The sequence below is a fragment of the Mangifera indica genome, chromosome 17 (genome assembly GCF_011075055.1).
Source record: "Mangifera indica cultivar Alphonso chromosome 17, CATAS_Mindica_2.1, whole genome shotgun sequence".
In the NCBI taxonomy this organism is placed as follows: domain Eukaryota; kingdom Viridiplantae; phylum Streptophyta; class Magnoliopsida; order Sapindales; family Anacardiaceae; genus Mangifera; species Mangifera indica.
In genome coordinates this window covers 5,536,511-5,563,699 of record NC_058153.1, presented here as the reverse complement: position 1 = coordinate 5,563,699, position 27,189 = coordinate 5,536,511, and the positions used below count along the sequence as shown (strand labels likewise).

At 31.7% G+C, this 27,189-nt stretch overlaps 1 protein-coding gene across 3 annotated transcripts; it reads right to left on the bottom strand.

Annotated features, from left to right (window-relative positions):
* Nucleotides 1–667: 667 nt before the first annotated feature.
* On the bottom strand, nucleotides 668–8,633 carry LOC123200649 (CCR4-NOT transcription complex subunit 10-like). 3 transcript variants are annotated; one of them, XR_006498650.1, is made up of 7 exons: nucleotides 8,160–8,633; nucleotides 6,648–6,734; nucleotides 5,118–5,300; nucleotides 4,911–4,997; nucleotides 4,759–4,830; nucleotides 974–3,013; nucleotides 668–881 (listed from the first exon to the last, which is right to left on the bottom strand). XR_006498650.1 is itself a non-coding variant. In XM_044615954.1 (6 exons), exons 1-6 carry the CDS (start codon nucleotides 8,337–8,339, stop codon nucleotides 1,046–1,048), a joined length of 2,577 nt encoding a protein of 858 aa, XP_044471889.1. In that variant the 5' UTR covers nucleotides 8,340–8,633; the 3' UTR covers nucleotides 668–1,045. The 3 variants fall into 3 exon arrangements, 2 of the variants coding, with proteins under 2 accessions (XP_044471889.1, XP_044471890.1); XM_044615954.1 differs by having other exon boundaries at nucleotides 668–3,013; XM_044615955.1 differs by having other exon boundaries at nucleotides 668–3,013; nucleotides 5,118–5,297.
* Between the last annotated feature and the right edge of the window lie 18,556 nt (nucleotides 8,634–27,189).

The window sequence follows — 27,189 nt, the reverse complement described above, 5'->3', positions numbered from 1 at the left end:
ATTCTTTTATTACCTCTAACCAATTACAATAATTATTTATATCTATCAAATTTTATTAAACATAATAATCATTTATACTTAATGATCTTCCAAATAATTTATTTTTAAGATAATATTTAAATTTTGGTAATAAAATATTACCCAAACCAAAAACCCTTATAGTATCTTATTTTGTGTTTGATGGGTAATGTGTGAAAAAGATGTGCTATTAAAACAAACTGAAAGTTAAATTTTTTTTTTTTTTTAAGCTATTGAGAACCATATTCAGCTTGATCGGATAGAGAAACCCGAGATACAATAATTGGACTCAACTATTATATTTGATAAATCAAGATTTCACTAATCGTGACAAAAGCTCAAACCCAAACTTCTCTCCAAAAATTTTATTATTCTGCGAGTTTCGCTATCGCTGGGGTCTAGATGTGCAATGTTCATAGGCATGCATGTATTTCAGTCATTACACCGCAATGATCTTACAAAAAATCTTCCATTACAAACAAACCTAATAAGAATTCCTTCAAGTTCTCGTAAATTCATCCAGATACTTCACAGCCATTAAGCACTGCATTTCGGAACAATCATAAGAGGCCTAATTACAACAGATGTTAAAAAACGAAACCAACAGTATACAAGGCAAACAGAAAGTATGAGAGTGCATTGCAATTGTAAGGAAAATGTTAACTTGTAATTCAAATCCAAAGTGAACCTCCCTGTCTCTTTGGTTTCAATCTAAAAAAGTGCACATCATCTTTCTTTTCTTCTTGAATACCACATGGATTAGCCACTAAAACACAATGAATCCCAACCGGAACTTCATCTCAAAAGTAAAAGGTGGGCATTCGCTATTACCAAAACCCAGCCTCACCAGGGATTAATGAAACCTAGAATCAAAGATAAATGAGCAGAAAAAATTTTATTCTCTAAATTGAACTATATATATGTTACAAATCCTCTAGAAGGATCGCTGAACTACCTGTAACTAGCACCAAGGGTGGATTCCACCAGACAAAGAATTTCAAACCACGAGTACAATCATCAGCAAGACTTAACTCAATTGTAGACCACTGGGGAGGAACCTCACATGGCTACATTGTTTTAACCTGGCAATAGCTTCTTGCGACTTGCCAAGCATGAGTTCCACGTATATTGCAGTCATGGTGGCTTCTGTGCTTCTGGGTAATAGGGACAATGCTCGAGTCACAAACTGATGGGCCCGATCCAGTTCTCCTTGCATTGCATACGTTGTGGCAATATTTGCATAAAGGTTTCCACGTGCCTCTTCTGGCTTTGGAAAGATGATCTCTTCTGAGTCCTCAGGAGAAGGATTCTTAGAAGATAGCAATCCTCCATTTGAATCTTCACAATCAATATTTTTCTGCACTTGCCATTGTTCACGGTCCTCTTGACTGAATGGCAAATCAACATTATCATCTCCAGACAAATATTTTGAGAAATGCTCTGCAGCTTCTTTAGGCTTGTTCAGTAAGCATAGCGCCTCTGCTGCATATACATGACCCAAAAAGATGTAAATTCTCGAACAATCTGGAAGTTCCAAGAGAGACCTTGCAGTGTTGAGGGCCTTTGCAGGATTTTCCAGTTCCAACTCTACAAACGCCAAGTTTGCAAGTACAGCTTGCTTAATCATCTGATTTTCTCTTCTACAGATATCCTCATAACAGGACGCAGAATTCTGTGTGATCTCCAGAGTTGTGCCTCCTTTTTGCTCTTTCGCATCCCCATTTGTAGTAACCTGACCTAAGCTTACTGATATCTTGGAATCAATGCCGAATAAGTTTTTGTGGTTTGAATTCTTTGAAGATGCTGCTTCACTGGATTCATTTTCCTCCACAGATAGATTAGAGGGCAAACCAAACTTTGAATAACCTGAGTCAGGAAAGTTCAATAAGTGCAAGGCACTAGTGAGACACTGCCGTGCAAGAGATAATGAAAGCTTGGGCTGCCCATCACTGCCCAAAAATGAGTCATCATTTTCTGCAAAATCCACGTGCCCATTTTTAGAAACACCATCCTCTATTAAAAGATGCCTCCATTTCCCTTTTCCAATAACACGAACTCTGATTTCTGATCTGTCAGATGGAGGCCGACCTCCCACAATTAGTCCCTTTTTCAAAGCCATTAAACAGCATTCAGCAAGTCTAAGCCACAGGAGAGGCCGTTCATAGAAAACTAAACTCGCCTTCTGGAAACAACGAGCAGCTAGCATTGGTTTCCCACAAGCCAGATATTGCACACCGCAGTTATATGTTATAAGGAGAGATTTATCTTGGGAGAATGTTAACAGCTTAAGAGGCTTGTCCTTCCGGAGGGATGCAGAATTACTTAGTGCCTTGGAAAATAAAACTGACGATGTATGGTACTTGCTAAATTGGTAGTAAATACACCCAAGATTGTTGTTAAACATGCTTGAAATACCCATCTCAGTCCGGTTGCTTAATGCCAACAACAACTTAATAGCTTTGCGGTGGTTCCCACGAGCATATTCAAGCTGGGACTTCAAGAAGAGAGCCATGGAGGAATCCCTCCCACGTGCAATGTTCATAGCATGCTTGACTTCACGCTTTGCTTGCTTCAAGTTCCTAGTGAGAAGAAGAAAACGAACCTTATAGATTTGCAACTTGAGCTTCAAATCAACTGTAGAGATTGACTTATCAACTAGGGTCCTCGATAGTTCATTCACAGAAGAAAGACCAATCGGCCCTGTTAAATTCTGACCAATCGGCCCTGTTAAATTCTGACCAATCTCCAGAGTCGACAATGCTAACACAGTATCATCTTCAAGTGTCTCCTCTGATAAAGTTCTTGTTAATTGATTTTCGGAAGTATTTACACTGGCAGATAAATCAGAATTAGAACCATCTGCAATCGATGAACTGGTTGGAACAGAGGAATATTTTGCAAGTAGATTAGCAGATTGTTGCTGTACCATGCTTCCAGTATCGCCTTGACTCACACAACCAACACCAAAAGCTTTTTCCAAGTAAATTAACACATCCTGGACATCAAGAATAACAATTGACAAGATTTTAATATCCACTCAATGAAGTAGACACAAACTGCAAAGAAAACAAGATATTTGATACAAATAAACTTCAGTAATCATCACAAACCAAAAAGGTTCACAACAAATATGAAGATCATCACAATATCTATGGAATGGTCCAGCGAGTTTTGTTCATAATTGCCTGGAACTTTAAGTAATCATAAATCTAAATATCAATTCATTACTTGATAAAAAAAATAACACTTAAATTTTACATACCATGATTAAAAGCACTAGTTGGAATAGTGTTATACTAAATTACCACTAAAAGTTTACATAATATAACTTAAAGCACTGGTTGGAATAGTTTTAAACAAAATTACTACCTAAACATCTGCATATTGAACTGAGCAACTTACACTAGTTAACATTCACTACATTAACAATGAGGACTAAAGTATTAGAGATTACCACCCAAAGTCAAAAAAAAAAATGATTAAATTAAATGAATACTCCATCTTCCTCAGAAAATGATTGTACAAGCAGCATTTGTTTCCAAAAATAACTTCACACTGTTCACATAAAGGTGCAATGAAACAGGGATAAAAAGAATTAAGATAACTGTGAACCAAATTTAATCCATACACATCATCCAGGAATCATGACTCCCATCCCTCAAGAGGCTGCCATATTGTGTCAAATGACGACAAAAACAACTTTTCTTTTCTCAGTAATATCCAGATGAAAAAAGATATTTCCTCCTTTCTACATTTATTAACATAAAAATAAAGCTATCAAAATTTCAATAGCCAAAGAGCTAAAACTCCAATATCAAATCCTCAAATTCCAGCCAGGAGGTACTTGCTAATATAAAATCAACTCAATGAGAAAGCAGATCATACATATTAAATTTCAAATACTGAAATCCATCATCAATCCGAGGCTCACAAAATTACAGAACCAAACATATGAACATTTCAATGAACTTACACTCTCAAAATATCTAAACTAATAATTATTTCCTCATGCTAATTATTGTCACCATACATAAGTTAGATGCAGGCATCTGCATGCTCTTTACAATCATCCTTTCCAATATCCAGTTATACCAAAACTTCTGCATTCAATGCTTATAAACAAGGTAAAATACTTGTCCGCTCTCTCCCTCAATGCAGAATGAACATGATCACATGAAAAAACTTTCTTTTTTATTTTGGTAATGCAAGACTCCTTCGGCTTCCCTCATATTCATCAAGCTCAAAATTTTGGGGCTACTTCCAATCCACATACAAAATATAGCAAAAGTAGTGCCCTCAATTGCACATTACCAGACAACATCAATTTCAATATAAACACAGGAGTATTCAAATAATTTATCAACACCTTCACAGAAAAATCAAAATCATCCGAAACTATCAAAATTGTACCTTCCAACAGTACCACTTAATGGTGGAAGTTGTTTGGCAGGCTGTGTGAAAACCAAGATCACAGTCTAAAAAGGTTTATACAAACAGATTCTTACTGCCAAGCAGATTCATTTTCTCCAAATTCCACTCATACAAACTTAAAAGGTAGAAGTAAGAACCATGGCATGAAATCCTTCCATCAGATGGAGTACGAAGCTTAAGCTTAAGGTTAACTATCAATATTACTTCATATAGAACTCAACTCTTTAAACGAAAAAGGGTAGAAACTAGAATAAATCACGGAAAATATTTTTAAAATGCAAAAATACACAATATGATGTAATTACTCACAGCAGATCTTGATGCATCATGGCATGCAAGAGCAACATCAAGCAACAAGAGGCAAATTTGAAGAGCTGTCGACTGCACATCAGACAGAAAAGCAATTAACACAGTATTACAGCAGCCAAAATAAAACAGTCAGGAGGAAAAAACTCCCATACCTCATCTATTGGTTCAATATTTTGATACAAAGGTTCTAGTATTGATAATGCCTTTGCATATTCTTGTAGATGAAACCAGATAACCGCCTATCCGAAATCAATTTTAAAATAAACAAATCAATCCAAAAAGGCAAAAATAAAAATTTAATTTGTTTTACTCAACAGAAAAGGATCAATAAGTTAGCCACACAGATTAAGGGAACATACAATGTTCAATTTTGCCACAGAACTGTCAAATTCATCCATGTAAACTAAACTGCCACCATTTGCAGCAGAACATTGATGACTTGATGTGTTACTGCTTTTTGAACCCACAATAACTTTGTTTCCAAGATTGTCAGAATTCTCCACCTGTTCCCCAGATGCATGAGCAAGTTCTTCACTTCTCTTCTAAACCAAGACCAATTGAGGAAAATCAGATGATTATCAATTATAACAGAATCAATGTAAATTAATGATATAATCATTAAATCTTTCCTAACAGCCATATGTATGTTCTTATGAACTATCCTTTCCGATCAGATATTTAAAATTAACACAGAAAATAAGCAACAAAAGTGTAACCCGTCATGAGAGAACAAACACAAATGGAGAACAAATAAACTGAACCCAGTTAACATTCAAGCCCAAACTACATGGAGCTAGAGAAATCTCTATGGACATCTAATCAGATTCAGCTTCTTAAACAGTATACACCCAATCCTACCAATCTAAGCAATTCAGATCAATTTTTTGCAAATATAAATATCAACAAAATTAGTACTCAAATTATTAAAAAAATAAGAAATGCACTTGGCATATTTCTTAATAAAATTGATGAAATATAATAAAGAAAATACAAAGCTTTAAAATAATACAAATTTGTAATTTTCTGGGTATCAAATTCCATTAGACTAATATTATTTTCTCAAAACCTAATCCAAAACTAATCCACTAACAGTAAAATCTAACAATTGCAGGTTAAGAAAAAACGGAGTAAGGGTCATTATCTAATGCTGATTGGCTAAAGTAAATTATATGAAACGAGAAACCTCTTCTCAGTCAATAAAGAGTATCAAACTTGTCTTCTTCAACAGAAAAGAAGAAAAAATAATGATGTTAATATGAAACAAAAATCCCCCACTGCTTAGATTGTTAATTTATATCAACATGTTATTATTCATACAGAAGCAGCCAGGGAGGCCAAAGCAAGCAAACAATTATTTCTATTTTATTTATTTAAAAAGGAGAAAAAGTCATTCCACATATAAACACAAAACACGGTTACATTCTCAGAAGAAAATACTAAATTTGAAAGAAATGATAACCACAATACCATAAGTACAAATTCTAACAACATTCATTTATTTCTTTCACTTTTATATAGATGAGAAACATCAGAAGCTTAACAAGATTATTCAAATATTTAACAAAAAAGAAAAAGGAAAAGGCCAAGTTCCTGCACATGGTAATCCAATTTATTTCCTATGTTCATTTTTCATTTTTCTGATCATGTGTTGAGGTTTGAACATGATAAGAGTAAAAATTTCAACAAAAATTGATTAAAAAAAGAAGAAAATTCCATTGCTTTCAAATAGGGAAAAAGAAAAGGCTTTCTGTACACAAAAGGAAGCTAAATTGTTCACTCCACAAAATAAAACTCAGTGGCATGATGCATATATACAATTCAAGGTTGATATGTCGAAGTGTGGGTAGCTGCATTCATTAAACCCAGTTAGAAAAAAAATAGTATCATACCTTCACATTATTAAGTGCATCAAGCAACTTCTTCACATCTGTACAACCATCCCGGAAGTATTCCGCAATCGCAATGTTATGTAGAATCTGATAAAAACAAGAAAATTCTTTTATACATGAACTTTAAGGATTCACCAAAGTGCAGTTAGACAGGCCTAAAGACCATTGCAGCGATGCTATTTTGTTAACTCTATGATCATGAAAACAACAATGATTATGCTTTAGAAATAAACTACACAAGTATTAATGAATCAGGATCAAATTTCATAAATCAATTGCCACTTACTTCAAGAACTTTTGAGTAAATTGATCAGCATACCAAGATCCCAACATCACAGAATCCAAATCAAACATAATTTTAATTTTGAAATGATAATATACCTCTCAAAACACATATATCCTTTTATTATAATATACCTTTCCATAGAGCATATAGTGTCACTCTTTCATCCTCATATAACACATATATACTTTTATTATCATATTAAATTAGTAGTCAGATATATTAATAAATATGGTCACTTTTCCTTTGGAAAAATATCCATCCCAGCAAGAAAAAAGATTCACAACTTAATGTATAGTAATTATCACCAAATCCATCACATACACTGCATAGAGTTTTTTGTTGGCCTCTCAAAACACAAATAAAACCACACGAGCACTTTGCATCATTTCAGTATTCCCATGGAGCACTTGCTCACAAAATTATCTTACTCATTCATTAGCATGTAGTAGAAAATTAATAAATACACATCTTAATGAAAACAATCAAATTCTAATATTCTAAAGACAACACAATCATTAATAAAATTTTGATTGTGGCTAGGATCTCTTTGAAACCAAAAAGAAACAATAAATCAGAAAACCATCTTGGGAACAAATTTGCAAAAGGAAAGCTATTATAGTACACATGACCCCAAACCAAAAGATATAATGTTACACGTCATAACCAAACCCATATAACCGAGGCCACACTTTTGGCTCCTAACATTGTTATGCTAAGCAGGAAATCTAGGCTATAGTAGTTTTTTTTCTTTTCTCAATCATTAAAAATAGTTTCTATTCAAGGCAGCTACTAAGCACGAAAAAGTTTCACCTACGCTTATCACAATTTCGATGTGCTTCATAATATTAACATTACATTTAACTTGCAAATGAGCTCATACTTAATGATATAACTTATGGAGTACCCACAATGAAAAATTTAACTTATTAATACTCCAACTAACCAGAATTTTGACAGAACTGAATAGAAAAAAAATATAAAATTTCAAATTATCATTCACTAACGACTAAGGGCCATCAACAAAATTTGTCAACTAGGGATAAACTGAAATCAAGTAGTAATACAACAATAAATTACTAACAGAATCCATAAGCATTTTTTGCTCTAAACAATAAAGTATCACTAAAAGATCGAAACATTACCCACATGCAAAAAAAAAAAAGGAAGCCGTGTAGATTTTCAAATAGAATCTCGACGTAAATAGTGAAAGAAATGAATAATGATACCTTAGGATCGTCAGGTTTCTTTTCCAAGAGCTGATTAAGTAGATCGATGCACTCATCGAACTTTCGAGACTGAAAGTAGAGAGCGGCTTCTTTAGCTAAAGTGGCAGTGCCGAAGAGAACACCATCATCGTCAGAGGAGTTATTGGCGTTGGTTGATTGCGTTGAATCTCGCGAATCCATGACCAGATCGACCAATCAAACAGCAGAATCAGATAAAACTACTCGAATCCTAATTGACGGCGAAAAAATATAAGATTAAGAAAAGAAAACCCTATGTTTTATTCATTGGGGGTAAATTTCTGTTTTATTGTGGGAACCCTAATTCAAGAGACAGACAGTTATTAGAGGATATAATGTGTCCGATTTGCAGAGGAACCAAAAACACCATATGCGACCAAATTTTGGGGAGATATGCGGACACCAACGAGGAAGAGAATAAAGGCTAATTAATTAAATTAATAAATTTTGATATGTTTGATTTTAATTTAACCAACAGTTCAAAAAGTTAAAGGGTTTTATATGGATCAAATTATATATATTTATTTTAAATATATAAATATATATTTATATATATTATTATATAATTAAGTTATTTTAAATTAAAAATAAAATAATATTAAATTAAATATTAATATGTATAAATATATATTTATGTAAAATAGATAAATAATATTATTATTCGAAATAATATTAATTACATCTTTATCCTAAGGTAAAGAATTGCCGTTTCATCTTATTTATATTAAGTATTTAAGCAAATTTTGTTTGAAAATAGAAAAATATAACAATAAATTCATCTGAATACAAGTTAATAATTTTGTTTTTTTTATTGTTTTTTGTTTTTATAAATGATTGGTATGAATTTGAAATAGAGTTTGCACTAAATGTTAAGAAACTATGGGGTTGTCACAAATTGGTGCACTATGTATATGTATCGCCCTCTTTAGAAGTATTGTCTTCCATAATGAAGTGTCACTTATATTGACTATAAAAGCATGTATTCACTTAACATCCATACACATAATTTTAGAATGACCAAAATATATTTTATGTAAATAAACTCGTGAAGCATTCAAAGGATGTCAAAAATAAATAATCCATTATCCTATATAGAAACACAAGTTCTCAAATCCAAAACACAATGTAACATAAAAAAAAAAATTGTCCATATGCATAAGCAAATACATAGAAATTAGAATTGACTAAAATACCCCTAACAAAAACCTACGCTAGTTTACCATCTTGCATTTCAGTCATCATGATCATTTATTACCTACAAGACAAAAAAAATAGAAAAGTAAGTGATAATCACTCAATGAGTAATAGACTTAACTTAAAGTTTTACAAAATTTCTATGTTGCCCTTAACTTGGTCCACACTTGGTCATTGAGAGTATTCTTTATATTTCATACATTGATGATGTGAACCTATTTAGGTATATTTTTTATTCAAGATCTACTTCACTTTCCTAAACCTACCTTGAAAGCCTTAATGTTCTCTTTCAATCATTAATTATTTCTCGGAATCCTAATTAGGATAACTCTTTAACCATTAATGACTCAAATGAAAGTTATAACTTAACTGTAACTAAACTGAAACTACAATTGTCATGTCGATTAGACTAGGTTAAGATAGAGATTAGGCACCTTGGTAACGTGAGTACACTTGTTATGTAGTATTCTCCCTACACCTATTTTTAAACTATGACTAATAATCTGAGTCTACCACAGACTATTATACCCTATTATGGGCAATACCCTACTAAGGTTGGAGTAGAAAATATATAAGAGGTGCCCCCTTATAACGACCTAAATGACACATATTGACAAATGGGTAAAACTAGCTTTATGGTCAAATAACTAAGGTATAGTCACGGGTATGCATGCATGCAATCTTGAGCCACCTAAGTATGGACTCGAAAACAACTTTCACCATACTTAGCTTAATACCTCACTTTTCATGACTTAGATTATTGAGGCAAGGTTCTACAATTAGCCAAGGTTCTACCATTATAAACTTCCATAATTGTGATTTTGTCTTTGGGATTCCTTCAACTTTATAATCCTAACACTTATCATTTCTTCATATCATTTTTCTTCATTGTACGATTGTACACTATTAGGGATACTGTCGTACATCCTTTCTCCATGCATGATTTCCATCTTACAGGTGTACATGTTTGTCACATGATGTGTGGGCATGGATAAGTGTACATCCTCCCTTATGTATGACCACACTTTTCCTTCATGATTGTATCTACATCCTAGGGGTAAATTGGTTATTTTGGCCTATAAATGGTTGAAAACCTTGATGCATGTGTAAGTTATGCGACCTTCATTGGCACCAGAATCATCATTTAAACATTTTAAAGAAAACATACAAAATCGTATAACCCTCACTATGATCACTCTCATAAGAATAATCACAAACATGGCAAACAACCATAGGGTATTCTAAGAACCTGAACTTATACCTACCTTTGGTGGCTCCTTTAATTTCACAAACTTCCAAATTGATTGCAATCACCCTCGAACCCAAGAGTAGGGATGCACCTTAATATCCACACGAAGCAAGTACTTCGAGTTCTACAATTATAAAGTTCCATAATTGGACTTTATGTCTTCAAGAATCCTTTAATTTAATATTCCCAACACTTTTCATTTCTTTATTTTATTTTTATTTAGTGTACAATCATATGATATCGGGTGCACAATCATACATTCTCTCCTTATGCATGACTTCCTTCTTACAAGTGTGCATGTTTGTTACATGATGCATAAGCATGCATGGGTGTACATTCTCCCTTATTTACAACCACATTTCTCCTTCACAATCATATCTATGTCTTATGGGTAAATTGGCCATTTTAGCCTCTAAATAGTCATACACCTAGATACACGTGAAGGTTACACAACTTTTGTAATACTCTCAAATTAATTATAAAGGACATTTTGGTCATTTCGTTATCATTCAATGCTACATTTGTCATCCAATTATTTTTGTAAGTATTAATTGTATGTATGTGCCCGTATACAAAAATTGTATACATCTGAGAGTAAACCCGAAAGGGGCGTTTAGTTTGTGTAATGTTTTATTACCAAAATAGAAAGATTACTTTGAAGATAGATTACTTTAAAGATTACTAGGTATAAATGATTACTATGTTTGATAAAATTTTATAGGTATAAATAATTATTATGTTTGGTTAAAGGTAATAAAAGATTACTAAATGCCCTTGAATATAATTATTTTTAAATATTTGTTATATTATTTGTCATATTAATTAAAAATAAATTTATTTTTGTCTCAAAAAATTAATAAATAATAATATAATTATAATAAAATCAAGATTACCTCGATAATCTTTAAATACTTAAGGTGAATATGGTAATTAGATTATCACCTATATTACCTGTCACATCAGCATTGGTAATAGAAGATTATTGTAATATTTTATTACTGACAAACCAAATAAGAGAATAAAAGATAGATTACTAAGGCAATCTTCAAAAACTGGAACTAAACACCCCCGAAGGATATAGGAATATAAATCCTGTTAATTCTCTGCCAACTTTGCATAATGCATCTTCTTCAAATTTGGTTGTTACTCTTGGCTAGATAATGCTCGCCATGTATCACTCTCTTGGAAGGTATTTTGAAAGAAATGACATAAAAAAGAGGAGGTAGTTTTAGAAGCCTCTCGGATGATATTTTTCTTTGCTTCCTTTTACAAAAAATTCCCTCTTCGCTATTGCATATTGTAATACTCTCAAAATCCTCTTCTTGCACAGTAAAGGAGAGGGAATGACCTTCTATTTGTGGGCCAAAGAAGGAAGTCACCAAGGAGACCGTTGCCATGCAAAGACTGACATAATCGTCGAAGGAGAGGTAGGCCATTAATCCATTCTTTTGCACTAGAATTTGATGTCTAAACTCTAGAATGTTGTGAATGTCTATTCTGAATCTCTTAGAAAGTATGATTGTCATGGTGTGTTATGTAATTTTAATGTGTAGATATATATATGCATATAAAAAGAGGAAGAGAGAGATCGTGTCCTAATCAGCAAGTGCTCTGTTGCCAACGTATAGTGTCCATGATGGATGCTACGCACATGCCAAACGAGCACCAAATATGTTGGTTATATAGCTCACACACAAGCCATGTGACGTGTTCACCTGTCATGGGCGAAACTATCATTGTCTTCTTTCTCCAAGAAGCTAACTCTGCAATGTTTAAAAAAAAAAAAAAAAAGGAAAAGAATTTTATCACTATTTGGAGAAAAGGGAAAAGAAAAGAAAGAATTCTACACATGTTTATTTGCTTCTAGGAGTTAGGATATGGTACATACATCAACACACGTTACAATGCATCTGCAACATTTAGATAAATCTTAGCCACCAATGATGGATCCTTGGGTTTTCTAAGTGAATAGAATGTAATATTAGGTGATTTTGGGTGATTATATGAGTAAATTAACTTATTGTCTTGAATAATAATTATGTGAACATTCTTTATATTTAATTGATAAATTGTATAGATTAATATAATTATATTAAAGTTATAAATAGTATAACTTATAATTGAATACTAGTGGACGAGACATCCCGGTCTTGAGAATGTTCAAATTGACTAATAAGATGTCTTAGTTTCAATTAATAGGAAATTAGAGTTTACTAGATACATGATAATTTTGTAAGCAACATATATGATGGATGTTCGAAATTGAGGAATAAGAAGTAAAAAGTATCTAAGACTAATGTCTTCCAATACAATGGCATAAAAGGCACCTAAGACGGGTGTCTAGCTGAGTGCATCAGGGAAACATGTGACAGTGAGACTCTGTCGAGGATGCTCATAAGGAATATTAAATTTATTATAAAGACCAACAAAGTTTTACAATTCATATATTTATTTTAGGGTGTTGCAGGTAAGAAAAACAACGGGGCAGACAAGAAGGTGAGTGGATCAGCACGTTGAGTTGCGCTTTTAACTAAAATCATTTTTGTTTCTATTTTGTTCATTATTATAATAATTTACTTTATGTAATTCACGCATTTCAGAATTATTGATTATCTATAATTACTGAATTTATTTTGGGATATTTTGGCACACTCATTGATTTCCAATAAATATTTCCTGATGATTATTCATAAGCATCAAATTGTACTTTATGGATATTGTTGTCATTTCTTTATTAAGAAAAAATAATAACGATAATAATAATTACTGCTAAGGCAAAATGGGGTGTTACATTTTTTATTGGCAATGAAATCGTTGTTTAAAATTTTTAACAAACATACAAAATTGCATATTGAATATTGAATCACAAATATAGGAAACAACCATAGGGCGTTCTAAGAACTCATACCTACATTTGGTGGCTCATTTACTTTGACAAACTTCAAGATTGGTTGTAATCACCCTCAAACCTAATAATAGGTACGTATCTTGGTATCTACACAAAACACAAACTCTAGGAGGCTTCGACTAATACACCAAAGCCTGCTAGAGTGTGATGCACAACTAGGTGTTTGAGACGCATGAGGTGTGTTCTATATATAGGAGAAAAGGTTATGAAATTTTGAAAAGCATATCTCTTTGTATAAAAACCATATACTACCATACATTTATGATGTGTGTTCTCACATCACCAAAATCCAATCTCATACAACTTGTGATTTTTCTAGACTTTTGGGGTGGATAAAGATAACTTATAATTCTTATCCAAGAATAATGTACACCCATATTCATGTATGAGTGTAACTTTGCCATGTACAAGTTATGTATGGGTGTGACTATCCTATGTTAATGTGTAACTTGGGCATTTACGAGTGTGACTTTCCCACGCACATATGTACATTGATTTTTATCTCTATCTAAATTGGATAAAGCCCAATATCCATAATTTAACTTAAATACAAACACCTCAAGATTATTACATTTTGGTCTCTAGGTGCAATAAATCATACTTCGAGTCCAAAAACCTTTCCAAAACTCAAAATCCTCTATTTTGGTTCCGAACTAGACTCATTTAGGATAATCCTACACTTCTAAAGTTTGATTAACTCCTTTAATGTATGACCTATAAGTTCTTCGTTAGGTCAATAATGATCAGATTCGTATCGAGCTTTTGATACGACATGAGTCTGAGTGCAAATCAATATTGGTTTCTAGTAAAACATCATGGCCACCCAACTAAAGGAATATTAGTTATTAACTTGTAACCTTTCAACAATATCATTACTCATACAATTTGATTATTCTATTATATAATATCTTTTTTAGGTTGAGACATGAATTTAGTGTTTACCTTAGGGTTTCCTCAATATACATACACTGATGTATGTATCAATGTTTGGACAAAAATTGGATTGAGCAACAACTCAATTTTACTATGATCACAAATCTTATAGATTGTTGATACTCCTCAGTATTGGCCCTAATAGAAAAATCATGGGAAAACAATAATCAAGATGAAATGAAGCTAATGTTGTTATATTATTTGCAACTTACAATATTGGGTGTAAACAATCAAATGGTGATTTTTATAGATTTAGTTAAGCTTGGAGATTTTTGTTTTAATAAATATTCATGGGTGTTTTGGTTTGGAATCTAACTATTGATTCCATTAGATGAGAAATAAATTAGTGGTACCAAAAGGTTGGCCATGTAAATGTGACTGTCTCATGTAAAAATGTGTGATTTGGCCATGTATAGGAGTGATTTTCCCATGCACACATGTACATCGATTTTATCTTTATCCAAATTAGAGAAAGCCTAATATCTATAATTTAACTTAAACACAAAAACCTCAAGATTATTACACTTTGGTTTCTAGGTGCAATAAATCACACTTCGAGTCCAAAAACCTTTCCAAAACTTGAAATGTTCTATTTTGGTTTTGAACCAGACTCATCTAAGATAATTCTACACTTTTAAAGTTTGATTAACTCTTTTAGTATATGATCTATAAGCTCTTTATTAAGTCAATAATAATCAGATTTATGCCAAGCTTTTGATACGACATTGGTCTGGGTGTAAACCAAGATTGTCTTCTAGTAAAACATCATAACCATCCGACTAAAGGAGTGTTAGTTATTGACTTGTAACCTTTCAACAATATTTTTATGTGTACAATTCGATCATTTCATTATATAATATCTCTTGGAGGCTGAGACATAAATTTAATATTTACTATAGGGTTCTCTCGATATTCATACACTGATGTTTGTATCAATGTTTGGACAAAAATTAGATTACAGAACAACTCAATTTTACTATAATCACAAGTCTTATTGATTGTTGATACTCATCAGTATTGACCCTAATAGAAAAATCATGGGACGACAATAACTAAGATGAAAAGAAGTTGATATTGTTATATTATTTGCACCTTACAATATTGGATGTAGACAATCAAATAGTGATTCTTGTAAATTTCCTTGAGCTTGGAGATTTTTGTTTTAATAAATATCTATGGAGTTTTGGTTTGGAATCTAATTGCCGATTACATTAGATGAGAGATAAATAAGTGGTACCAGAAGGTTAGCCATGCAAATCTGACTATCCCATGTAAATGTGTAACTTGGCCATGTACGGGTGTGACTTTCCCATGCGCACTTGTACATTTTGTCTTTAACTAAATTGGATAAGGCCTAATATCCATAATTTAACTTAAATACAAACACCTCTAGATTATTACATTTGTCCCTAGGTGCAATAAATCTCACTTCGAGTCCAAAAGCCTTTCCAAAACTCAAAATTCTCTATTTTGGTTTTGAACCAGACTTATTTAAGATAATCCTACACTTCTAAAGTTTGATTAACTTTTTTAATGTATGACCTATAAGCTCTTTGTTAGGTCAATAATGATCAGATTTGCATCGAGCTTTTGATACAACATTAGTTTGGCTGCAAACTAAGATTGACTTCTAGTAAAACATCATGACCACCTAACGAAAGAAGTGTTAGTTGTTAACTTGTAACCTTTCAACAATATCATTACTCATACAATTCGATCATTTTGTTATATAATATCTCTTTGATGTTGAGACATAAATTTAGTGTTTACTTTAGGGTTTCCTGAATATACATACATTGATGTCTATATCAATGTTTGGACAAAAATTGGATTGAGCAATAACTCAATTTTACTATAATCACAAGTCTTATAGATTGTTGATACTCATTAGTATTGGCCCTAATAGAAAAATCTTGGAAGGACAACAACCAAGACGAAATAAAGCTGATATTGTTATATTATTTGCACTTTACAATATTGGGTATAGACAATCAAATGGTGATTCTTGTAGAATTACTCGAGCTTGGAGATTTTTGTTTTAATAAATATCTATGGGTGTTTTGGTTTGGAATCTAACTGCCAAATCCATTGGATAAGAAATAAATGAGTGGCACCAAAAAGTTGTGTGTACCTATCCAAAGATAAGAAAACTCTTCTCTATAAATTTCACTATTTTGGTAACTCCCAATATTGAATTTAGAATTGCAAGTCTAAACATATGAGATGTTTTATTATTTGAAAAGTTTGGTAGAGTCGATGACATTATCAAGTTTTCCATATATGTGCAAATGGAAGACCCAAAACATCTCTAGCTAAGATGATGTTGAGGCAATATTCAACACGACATTTTTAATTAAGCCACTTCCCGACTTTGATCTATATGTTATTTTAGAAGTAACTTTATCTATATGTCTCATGAAAGGCTATCAAAAAGACAATATAAATGTAAAACATATTCTAACTTCACTATAGAAGAAGTTAGTTGGTATCACTCTACTATAAAGTTCATGGGGATGATGAAGAGCTCATATAACATCCAACAATCCCCTACCATGGGTGGTCTAGATATCAAGAAGGATCTCACTGTTAACAATCAAGATTTGTATACACCAATATAAGGATCAAATAATGGATTAGAACAAGCCCCTTTGTGTGTGCCCAAATCAACTATCGATGATGGATTTACAAGTGCCTAAAAAGTATTAGATAGATAAGAGGAAATAATCTATCCTGACATCATTTATCATGGAATCGATAAGGTCATGAAAATCATCTTGGTCACTTATAAAAGCCTCCCAATCAACAACCTATGGCCAATCATTCCAATTACAAGCTCATGCAAATTGTGGCAAGTTGCATCGCCAACCAAAATGGTGTTTAGGTTTGATGAACTTGGTGGGAAAAAAAACATATTGATGCCATAACACAAGGGTGATGACAAGATCAAATGGAGTATGGGTGAGATTGATGATCGTGTCATACTGAAGATAAAGAAAGAGTGGCCTCTCAAAATAGGTGGAGTTATGAGGTTGGTTGCCGACAAATGGAAGAACAAAAATGAAAAAGAAGAATAAAAAAGAAAAAATTATTTTAATTATTTTAAATTTTGGGAAATGAAAATAACTATTATGCCCTTTTATAATTCAATTTCTATTAGTAAAGTTAGATTTTAAATAAAAAAATATGATTTATCTATTGGCCAAACGACTATTTCCCAGGCAAAGTATGTTGTAATGACAAGTTTTTACCCTTTAATTATGGAAACACCAAATACCTACCCATGGCCAGTTAAAAATAACGATGGTAAGGGTAAAATCATCATTTTCTCAATAATATTAAAAAATAAACTAAAATATAATCTATTTTTACCCCCCTAAACTTTGAAAACAAAATTTTCCCCTAGCCTAAGTTTTAAAAAATGACAGTTTCACCATAGGGTTTGGTTTTGAAATCTCCGACGACATCTCTAGCTCCATTGCCGACGACCTCTTCCTCCCAAATCATCCTCTCCCTCTGGCGATCTTTTTCCTCCCATTTGAAGGACTGATCGGCGTCGGAGACGCCTTGGCAGATGAAGAACTTCGTCAGGGAAGACAAATTTTTCATCTTCCCAGATGAAGACGAAGTCGTCGTCTTCGTTTGGGAAGATGAAGTTCGAAGTTCTTCATCTCCCAAGGCGTCTCCGACATTGATTGACCCTCCAAATGGGAGAAAAGAGATCGTCAGAAAGAAAGGATGCTTCAGGAGGGAGAGGTCATTGGCAATGGAGCCGGAGAGGTCGTCGGAGATTTCAAAACCAAACCCTAGGGTAAAACTGCTATTTTTTAAAACTTAAGCTGAGAGAAAATTTTAGTTTTTAAAGTTTAGGGGGGCAAAAAGAAATAAAATTTTCAAGCGTTAGGGTTATGTTAAATTTAACCGGTCATAGGTGGGTATTTGGGGTTTCCATAGTTAAAAGGTGGAAACTTGTCATTACAGCATACCTTGGGTGGGAAATAGTCATTTGGCCTTATCTATTTTTAGATCAAACATTGGGTGAGAAAATGTTGATCACTCATGATATTAGACTTTAGATGGAAAAATATGATATATTGGTTTAAGATCAAGCCTTGGGAGAAATTTTTTTTTTATTGTTATTATAAGACTGAAAAAAATAAGTTGAATTAGAAATAGTGAATCAAAATGAAGTCCCAAGATATTGTTGATATCACCAAAAATTTTATAGCCATAATCAAGTTTAGTTTTGTCCAACCTTGAACTTATTTATGAGTCATGATATGCTCCAGGGTACATGTCACAACATCACTAGATTAACATAAAAGATTAATATCCAAATTCTAGTTACTTGAATCAGCCTCATATTAGATACAACAATGGCAGTACAATCATTAAGACGCATACTTATTTATTACTAAACAAGAGCCCTCAAGGAAATTGCTCCTATTAGATCTGGAATTTTCAACTTTTTAGTTATTTACAGAAGCATAAAGAGACACAAGAGTTTCTTCTAATTTAGAAGTTTTCTACCTTTGAGTTAAGTTGAATTCAAGAAAAGACAGACATATAACAATACATAGGATGAGATTTTCAACACCAACTATCCACTCTTTTAGTCTTTCAGTTATTGCAATCTATATCTGCAATTGGGCATATTTGATGCATTCATACAATACACCATTTGTGATAGATTTCTTGCCATGAGGTCCATTATGAAAGATTGGCTTCTAGTTCTAGGATAAGGTTTATGTAGCAGATAACACCATGCATCCATGTAGGATGAGCTAAAATATATTTCATATTTACTTGAAATAATTCCTATTAGAGGTGTCATTATCAACTTAATGCATTTGAAAACTGCATTTTCTTGGCCTTTATGAGGTGTTCTCACTTTTTGTTATCCATGCTTGACATTTATGTTTGTCTCACAAGTTAGTGTTGGCAGTTGAATGACAGTATCAATAAGACCTTCCCAAATAGTTTTTCTAAGAGGCCAATTAATACCCAACACATAACTATTCAATATTTCTAAAACATGGGATGTGAAGATATATTGTAAGGTACTTGTTAACATTACATTCTTGTTTGTCCCTATCTGACTCAAATCTAGACAAGCTTTATGAAACCAAGCTTCTGAGAACCATATTGAATATGAGTTTCTAGAATTAGATACAATAGGCACAAATGTCTCACAATTGAATCATAGACAAACAAACAAAATGAAGGGCAAATCCAAGAAAGGTTAGAATTCAACATAAATTTCATAAAAGATTCTATATTTTATTGTTAAGCATTCTAAAAAACAAAATATATTATGAAAGAAAATACAAATAGTGATTATGCACAAATGAAAAAAATAGCATGAGACCATAATAGACAGATAAACTATCCCCATCTTGGATAATTTCTCTTTATGTCCTAGTTTATTAAATTTTTCATCCTAGTAAATAAATTTTGCTTCATTTTTTTAGCAAGTGTTTGTAAATATATGAAAATATTTCATAGGAAATATGATAAGTAGGGTTAAACTCGAAACAAGTTTGTCCAAACTTGATTTCCAACTTCACTTAATTGAGCCCGAAATAAGTTACAATGGCTCAAACTCTAGTCACAGTTATAAAAATATATCTAGCTTGAGTTTAATATAATTTGTTTTAATTACAAAATATTATTTTTAAATTTCTAATAGAAGAAGTGGGTCGTTAAGTCCTATATTGGAAAGATCTTTTTTAACAACTCATTTCACACCATAAATAAACATTCAACCAAATTTTTAATGTCTCACAATGAGTGAGAAGAATATCAACCACTTCCCAAATTAATTTTTTACTTTCTCATCACATTTCAATTTTTCTTTATATTTTTTTATTGGAAAACATAAATTTTAAAAAGTGATAATTAATAAGCTTAAATTTAATAGATATATTTAATATTGTACAATAACACCGAGCTTGAGTTAGATTTTATGAAAACTCGTTGAGTTCACTCCTTAAGTCAAGCCAAACTTGAAAAAGCCCAAACTTGAGTTCATTTTGGTACAAATCCACTCTTCAAAAGTACTTGCAATAGCTTAGTCGCTTAAAACGCATTTCAGACACATTTCATAAATGATTAAAAAAATTTTGAAACACGTTTCAAATGGTTAAATCCGAGTGTGAGTGATTGTCATTTAACCTGAGTTAGAAATTGTTATGCTTCTCTACAACAACATTTAGTTTTTGTTTCATTTACAAATTGAAAAAATAATTACTAAGGTCATGCTAAAATTATATTAAAACTAGAAAAGAAAATGGAAATTCCATTGTTTACTTGTAAGTTAAAATATTGTCTATACAGAATCAAATGGAAGGCATGTGGACAAGAGTACCCTTACAATTAAAATATACTATATAAGCTAAAAATTATATTATTAATTTTTAAATTAAAAATTAATTATGTGTCAATAATAATAAAAAAACTAATTATATAAGTAATAATAATAAATTTAATATATATTTTAAATTTTTTTTATTTTTTACATTAAATAAATATAGTTATTATATCTAAAAAATAAAAATTTAGAGGTTAATCAACATCAATAAATGATGGTGACAATCGTCAATGATTATTAATGGTTGATCAATAGTGGTTAACGGTTAACTTTTTAATCAATATCAATATTTGCGAAATTATAGTTAAGTAATTACAAAATCATAAAATAATTAATCATTGACATAAAAAAAATTAAAAGAAAAATAAACCGTTTAAATTTAAAATATGGTTAGTAAAGCAATTTCATTGGATTCCCCATCCCCACCCATATTTTTGTGTAATTGAATATTCATAGAATTGAATAAAGGCCAATGAGTAAACAAGGGAAGTAAGATTACTAATTCTATTCCCTTGTTAATTCTTGAAGTAGACATAACTTAAATTCTTCTATTACCTTTAGATATATTTAGAAAAACAATAAAACTATGTTTATATACTTTGAGTATACAAATAGATATATATTTGATGTATATTATTATATGACTGAATGATTTTAAATTTAAGATAAAGTAACATTTAATCACAAAATAACATATATAAGTATATACCTATTTGTGTACTTAAAATAGAGATATATAGTATTACTCTGAGAAAAAATATCATTACAAAATAAATGTAGGAGCTTACATCAATATATAATGAGATAACAACACTCAAACCATAAAACCCATCTAGATTAAACAATTCTATTAAGAATAAGCAAAACCAAGCTAGAATTAAAACTCATTCACACTTAAATCTCCCTATTCACATAACCAAAAGTTGAATTATAATTAACTCTCTTTTTATATCTTCATCTTCAAAGGAGTGGGCAATGTGCTTTCAAATCTAGGGTTTCACATCTCCATCAATCTATTACTCATCCTCTCAATGTAACCCTTTTTTTTCTTCATTTCAATCTTCATCACACTGAACCTTTTTTATTTCACAACATCATGCGTGGAAGGAATAGGGATTGTGTTGGAGTAATCAAGAACAAGGAGAAGCATACAATAGCTTGGAGACCATACCGGTCATGAGTTTGCAACTCGTTTCGGCAATGTGTTTACCATTGGTAAATTAACAAAGTCAAAGTATCACTTCCCAAGGGCAAGGGTGTCAAGATGTCTATTATCAAGGAGGTTAATAAGAGATTGGTTAACCTAATTTTTTTTTTTGGTAATCGAAAACACTGTTTATATTAGTTGGACAAAAACTCAAAGTATAATAATTGGACTTATAATTATTATACCAGATAAATAAAAATTTCACAAGTATAATAGAGATTCAAACTCAAATTTTTTCCTAAAAATTCTAAAACAAGAGATTGGTTAATCAAGTTATAGCTAAAGTTCTATTTTACAATTTTCTGCTTTAATTACCATTTGATGAGAGATGGCTACCATTGTTTTTTTAAGTTAAGGTAGGATTGAAGTTAAAAATGGATCTTCATTATTATTATTTATCCATACAATTTTAAATTATTTATTGTTTGGTGGATATTATTTTCTTATGATTTAATATCTACGTCATTGTATGACTTGTCTATATAAATGCGCTAAAATGATTATGTCAACATTATTAACGAAAATACTGTCATATCATTCTTATTTAACATTATCTAAACTCCAGTAATAATTTGATATTTTTTAATAGGTAATAATATAATTTCTTAAATAAAAAATAAAAACATTTGATCCTAAAAATCAAAAATATTTTTCTCTTAAACAAAGTTTTTATTGTAAGTATCATTTTTAAATTTATTCAATAATTTTTATAAATTAAATTAATAATTAAAAATATAATAAGATGTAAAATAGGAAACTAATGCCATCACTCTATCCTAAATTTAATAACTTTATTTTATGGTAAGAGTCGAATAATAATAATAATAATAATAATAAATGAAAATAAATTGCCAAAATAAAATCAAATTGAGGGAGGCTGCCGTGATGGGAACATGAATCAGTAGATATTTTTCACAAGCCACTTTATTCATCACCAATCATCCTCACGGTCAAACCCTCAGGGCGGCCCGCTGACTCCACTGTGGGTAACCTATCAAATCTTACTGCATCCATTCACATCGAGAACATTCGCCACCATTATCAATTTTTCTAGACTCATCTAAACCCTTCATCACTACCCCCCCCATTGAACTTCATTCTTCGCCACCTACCTAGAACTTGTCCGTACAAACCCTGCTTGCTTGGCTCCCCCACTTCCCTTTCTCAAAACGCTGCGTTTTATCCCACAATATTTTAGTTCATGAATGCGAATAGCAGAGTCTTCTCTACTCGCGCATTATATAAATCTCCTGTATATCGTACGACTGAAATCTCGTGAAGATAAAAAGAGACTGTAAATTCACGATTCATCTCGTGCCTAATAAGATGTCTGATAGAAAAGACAAATTTGTCCAGGACACTTCATATTATCATTACTGATCTAAGTGTCTGTAAGATTAGACATTTTGGTTGAATCATTTTCTGCCGCACACGTGTCCTTTAGTTTTTCACTTATTTAACTGGGTCTTGGACTTTCACCGACCAAGCCAAATAATTTGACGCAAAAGAATTTTGAAGAAGTATGATTAATTAAAAATTGAGTTATCTTATAAAGCCAGGTGGCTTTCCACCAAAGCAAGTCAAAAAAGGTAGTGGGAATTCATTTATTAGAGCAAGAAGAAAATGGCAAGACTTACGTAGGAGAAACCAAAGAAAAGTGAATGCATTAATGAAATTGAAAAATTGGCTTGAAAATTTGCTTCCTTTGTTGATTGGAGGGGCGGCAAATTGCCTATAAATCCCCCCTCCTCTCTTCATGTAAATATAGATTTTTCTTCTCTTTTCTTCATCCGGAAATAAAGTTTCATAGCCTTGCTCTCTTCTCCTTTGCTATTTCTTCCTTTCATTTCTTTATCTTTTATACTTATTTAATTAATTTGATAACACATTATCAATACGATCAGTTCAAGTATATTATATCTTTATATTATACCGTTATGCTGCTTAAATATTATAAATACGGATATCCCAGTTGTGATGTCTCAGTTGACTTTTAATGTCTGTTATATTTCTGCTTAATTTTTCTTTATAATTGTACTCTATTTACAACCCAAAGTTTGCAAAATTATAAATCTGGACCTGAAGTCCTGAAACTTTTGAATCTGGACCTGAAGTCCTGCATATTATTTGTAACATGAAGTTTACAAAATTATGAATTAAACTTGAAGTCTGAAATATCATAAATTTGGACTTGAAGTTCTGAATCTTATTTGTAACTTGAAGTTTACAAAATTATGAATCTGGACCTGCAATCCTGAATATCATGAATCTGGATCTGAAATCTTGAAATCATTCGTAACCCGAAGTTTACGAAATTATAATTTGTGACCTGAAGTCATAAATATTATTTGTAACCTGAAGCTTACAAAACCAAGAATCTGGACTGGAAGTTCTGATATTATTTAAATGTTTATTTTTATTGTATTCCATTTATTTGAATATTTATTTATTCGCATCTTTATTTATTTGAATTTTTATTTTTATTTATATCCGATTTACAACCTGAAGCTTGTAAAATCGTGAGAAAATCATATATATGGGCCCGAAGTTTCGAGTTTTATGATTTACAACTTGAAGTTTGTAAAATCATGAGAATACATATATATGGGCCAGAAGTCCCCAGTTTAATATATATGGGCCAGAAGTCTCCAGTTTAATCAAAGTCTTTATTTTAATAATGATATTACCTTTGCAACCTAAAGTTTGCATAAAGTGTGAAAAATATAGACTTGAAGTCCAAAACATAATCAGAATATGTATTATAATATTTTGAATATTAATTACAAAACCAGAAGTTTTGTAGATATGGGATAATATATGGACCTAAAGCTTCCAAAATTAATTCCAATATTTCTCCTACAAAATTAGCTATTTTGTACATATAAGATAATATTTGAACCTGAAGTTTCAAAGATTAACTCATATATATTGTCTACAAAACCAAAAGTTTTGTAAATATGACAATAATTGAACCCGAAGTTCTTAAAATTAGATGGATAATATTAAATGGGCTTTTTGCATGAGTCTCCACCTAGAATTTATGAGCCTGAAAAACTAACTAAATAAAAGGTCCCAGAATGACAAATACAAGGCTATTATTTTTAGGCGTCATATCCCTGAAGGATTGCAAGCCGAAATATGGATATAATAATAAATCCATTAAATTTGTGGAGAAATTTGAAAGATAGATTTGAACATCAAATTTAATAATACTCCTAATAACTTTATATTTAGTATAACTCTGTAATATTCAAAATCTTTTCTTGAATGTGGAAGATAAAATATTTCCCACATTTTATTTTATGCTCCTGTAGTAGCAATATCGGAAAAGAAAATTCTGAATTAATATTTTCTCGTTATGTATCGTTCCCTGAAGTGAACGCAAAGTAGTTATTATGAGTATGAAATGCCCAAAATTTTTATAATTAAATCCATCATATATATTTATTTGGAGTCATGCATATTATTTTGTATTTTATTGTCATGCTTTCTTCTTTTCAATATTTTGTATACGTTATAACTAACGTAATTTTTAAATGAAAGGAAATGGACTCCAAAATTGAAGCGTTGACTTCAAAAGCTGATGTGAGAGACATATGTTTGGCGGATAGTGCAACAACACACACAATTCTTAAGAAAAAGAATTTTTTCTTATCTTTAGCATTAATTGAAGCTAAAGTAACTATCATATCCGGATCAATTGATCTGATAGAAGGCTCCGGAGGAGCCACAATTATATTAAATAATAGGACCAAATTAAGTATCAATGATGCATTATGTTCAAGTAAATCCAGAAGAAATCTACTGAGTTTTAAAGATATAAGAAAAAATGGTTATCATCTTGAAACCATGAGTGAAAATGGTACAAAATTCATCTGTATAACTAGTAATGCCTCCGGAAGAAGGCTTATACTAGAAAAATTGTCTGTTTTATCATCTGGATTGTATTATACAATCATAAAGGCAATTGAAACCTACGCAGTATTGAACCAAAAGTTTGTTGATCCAAAAGCATTTATGCTTTAGTATGATCGTTTAGGCCACCCAGGATCTACAATGATGCATAGGATTATTGAAAATTCACATGGACATACATTACAGAATCATAAAATTTTATTGTCTAGTGAACAATTCTGCACTGACTGTACTCAAGGTAAATTAGTAATAAGACAATCTCCCTCCAAAATTGGAGGTGAATCCCCATCATTCCTGCAAAGGATTCAAGGGGATATATGTAGACCCATTCATCCACCAAGTGGGTCATTTCGTTATTTTATGGTCTTAATTGATGCATCTGCACGATGGTCTCATGTTTGTTTATTGCCTACTCGAAATGTTGTATTTGCTAAACTATTAGCACAAATTATCAAATTAAAGACACATTTCACAGATTATTCGATCAAGTCAATACGGCTAGATAATGCTGGTGAATTTACATCCAAAATATTTGATGATTATTGCATATCTATGGGGATTGAGGTTGAACATCCAGTCTTACATGTCCACACACAGAATGGATTAGCTGAGTTTCTTATCAAACGACTCCAGGTAATTACATGCACTTTATTATTAAAAAGTCAATTACCTACTTCTATGCGGGGACATGCTATATTACATGTTGCAGCGTTAATTCGCTTGCGACCTTCTTCTTATCATCAATATTCTCCCCTGCAATTGGTTCTTGGTTACCAACCTAATGTATCTCATTTGAGAATATTTGGTTGTGTTGTATATGTCCCTATTGCGTCCCCTCAACGCACAAAAATGGGACCCCAACGTCGTTTGAAAATATATGTTGGATATAATTCACTATCTATTATCAGGTATCTGGAACCATTAACAGGTGATCTTTTTACTGCACGATTTACAGATTGTCACTTTGATGAGATAACTTTTCCATCTTTAGGAGAAAAGAAAATGCCTCATGAAGTTAGGCATAAACTTACTTGGTATGTACCTACCATGTCTCATTTAGATCTTCGCACATCCCAAAGTGAAACTGAAGTGCAAAGGATAGTGCGATTACAAATTATTGCCAACCAAATGCCTGATGCATTTGTTGATATGGCAAAAGTGACAAGATCACATGTTCTAGCTGCTAATACACCAGCAAGAATTAATGTGACTGCTGAACAGTCCATTCGAGCCATGACT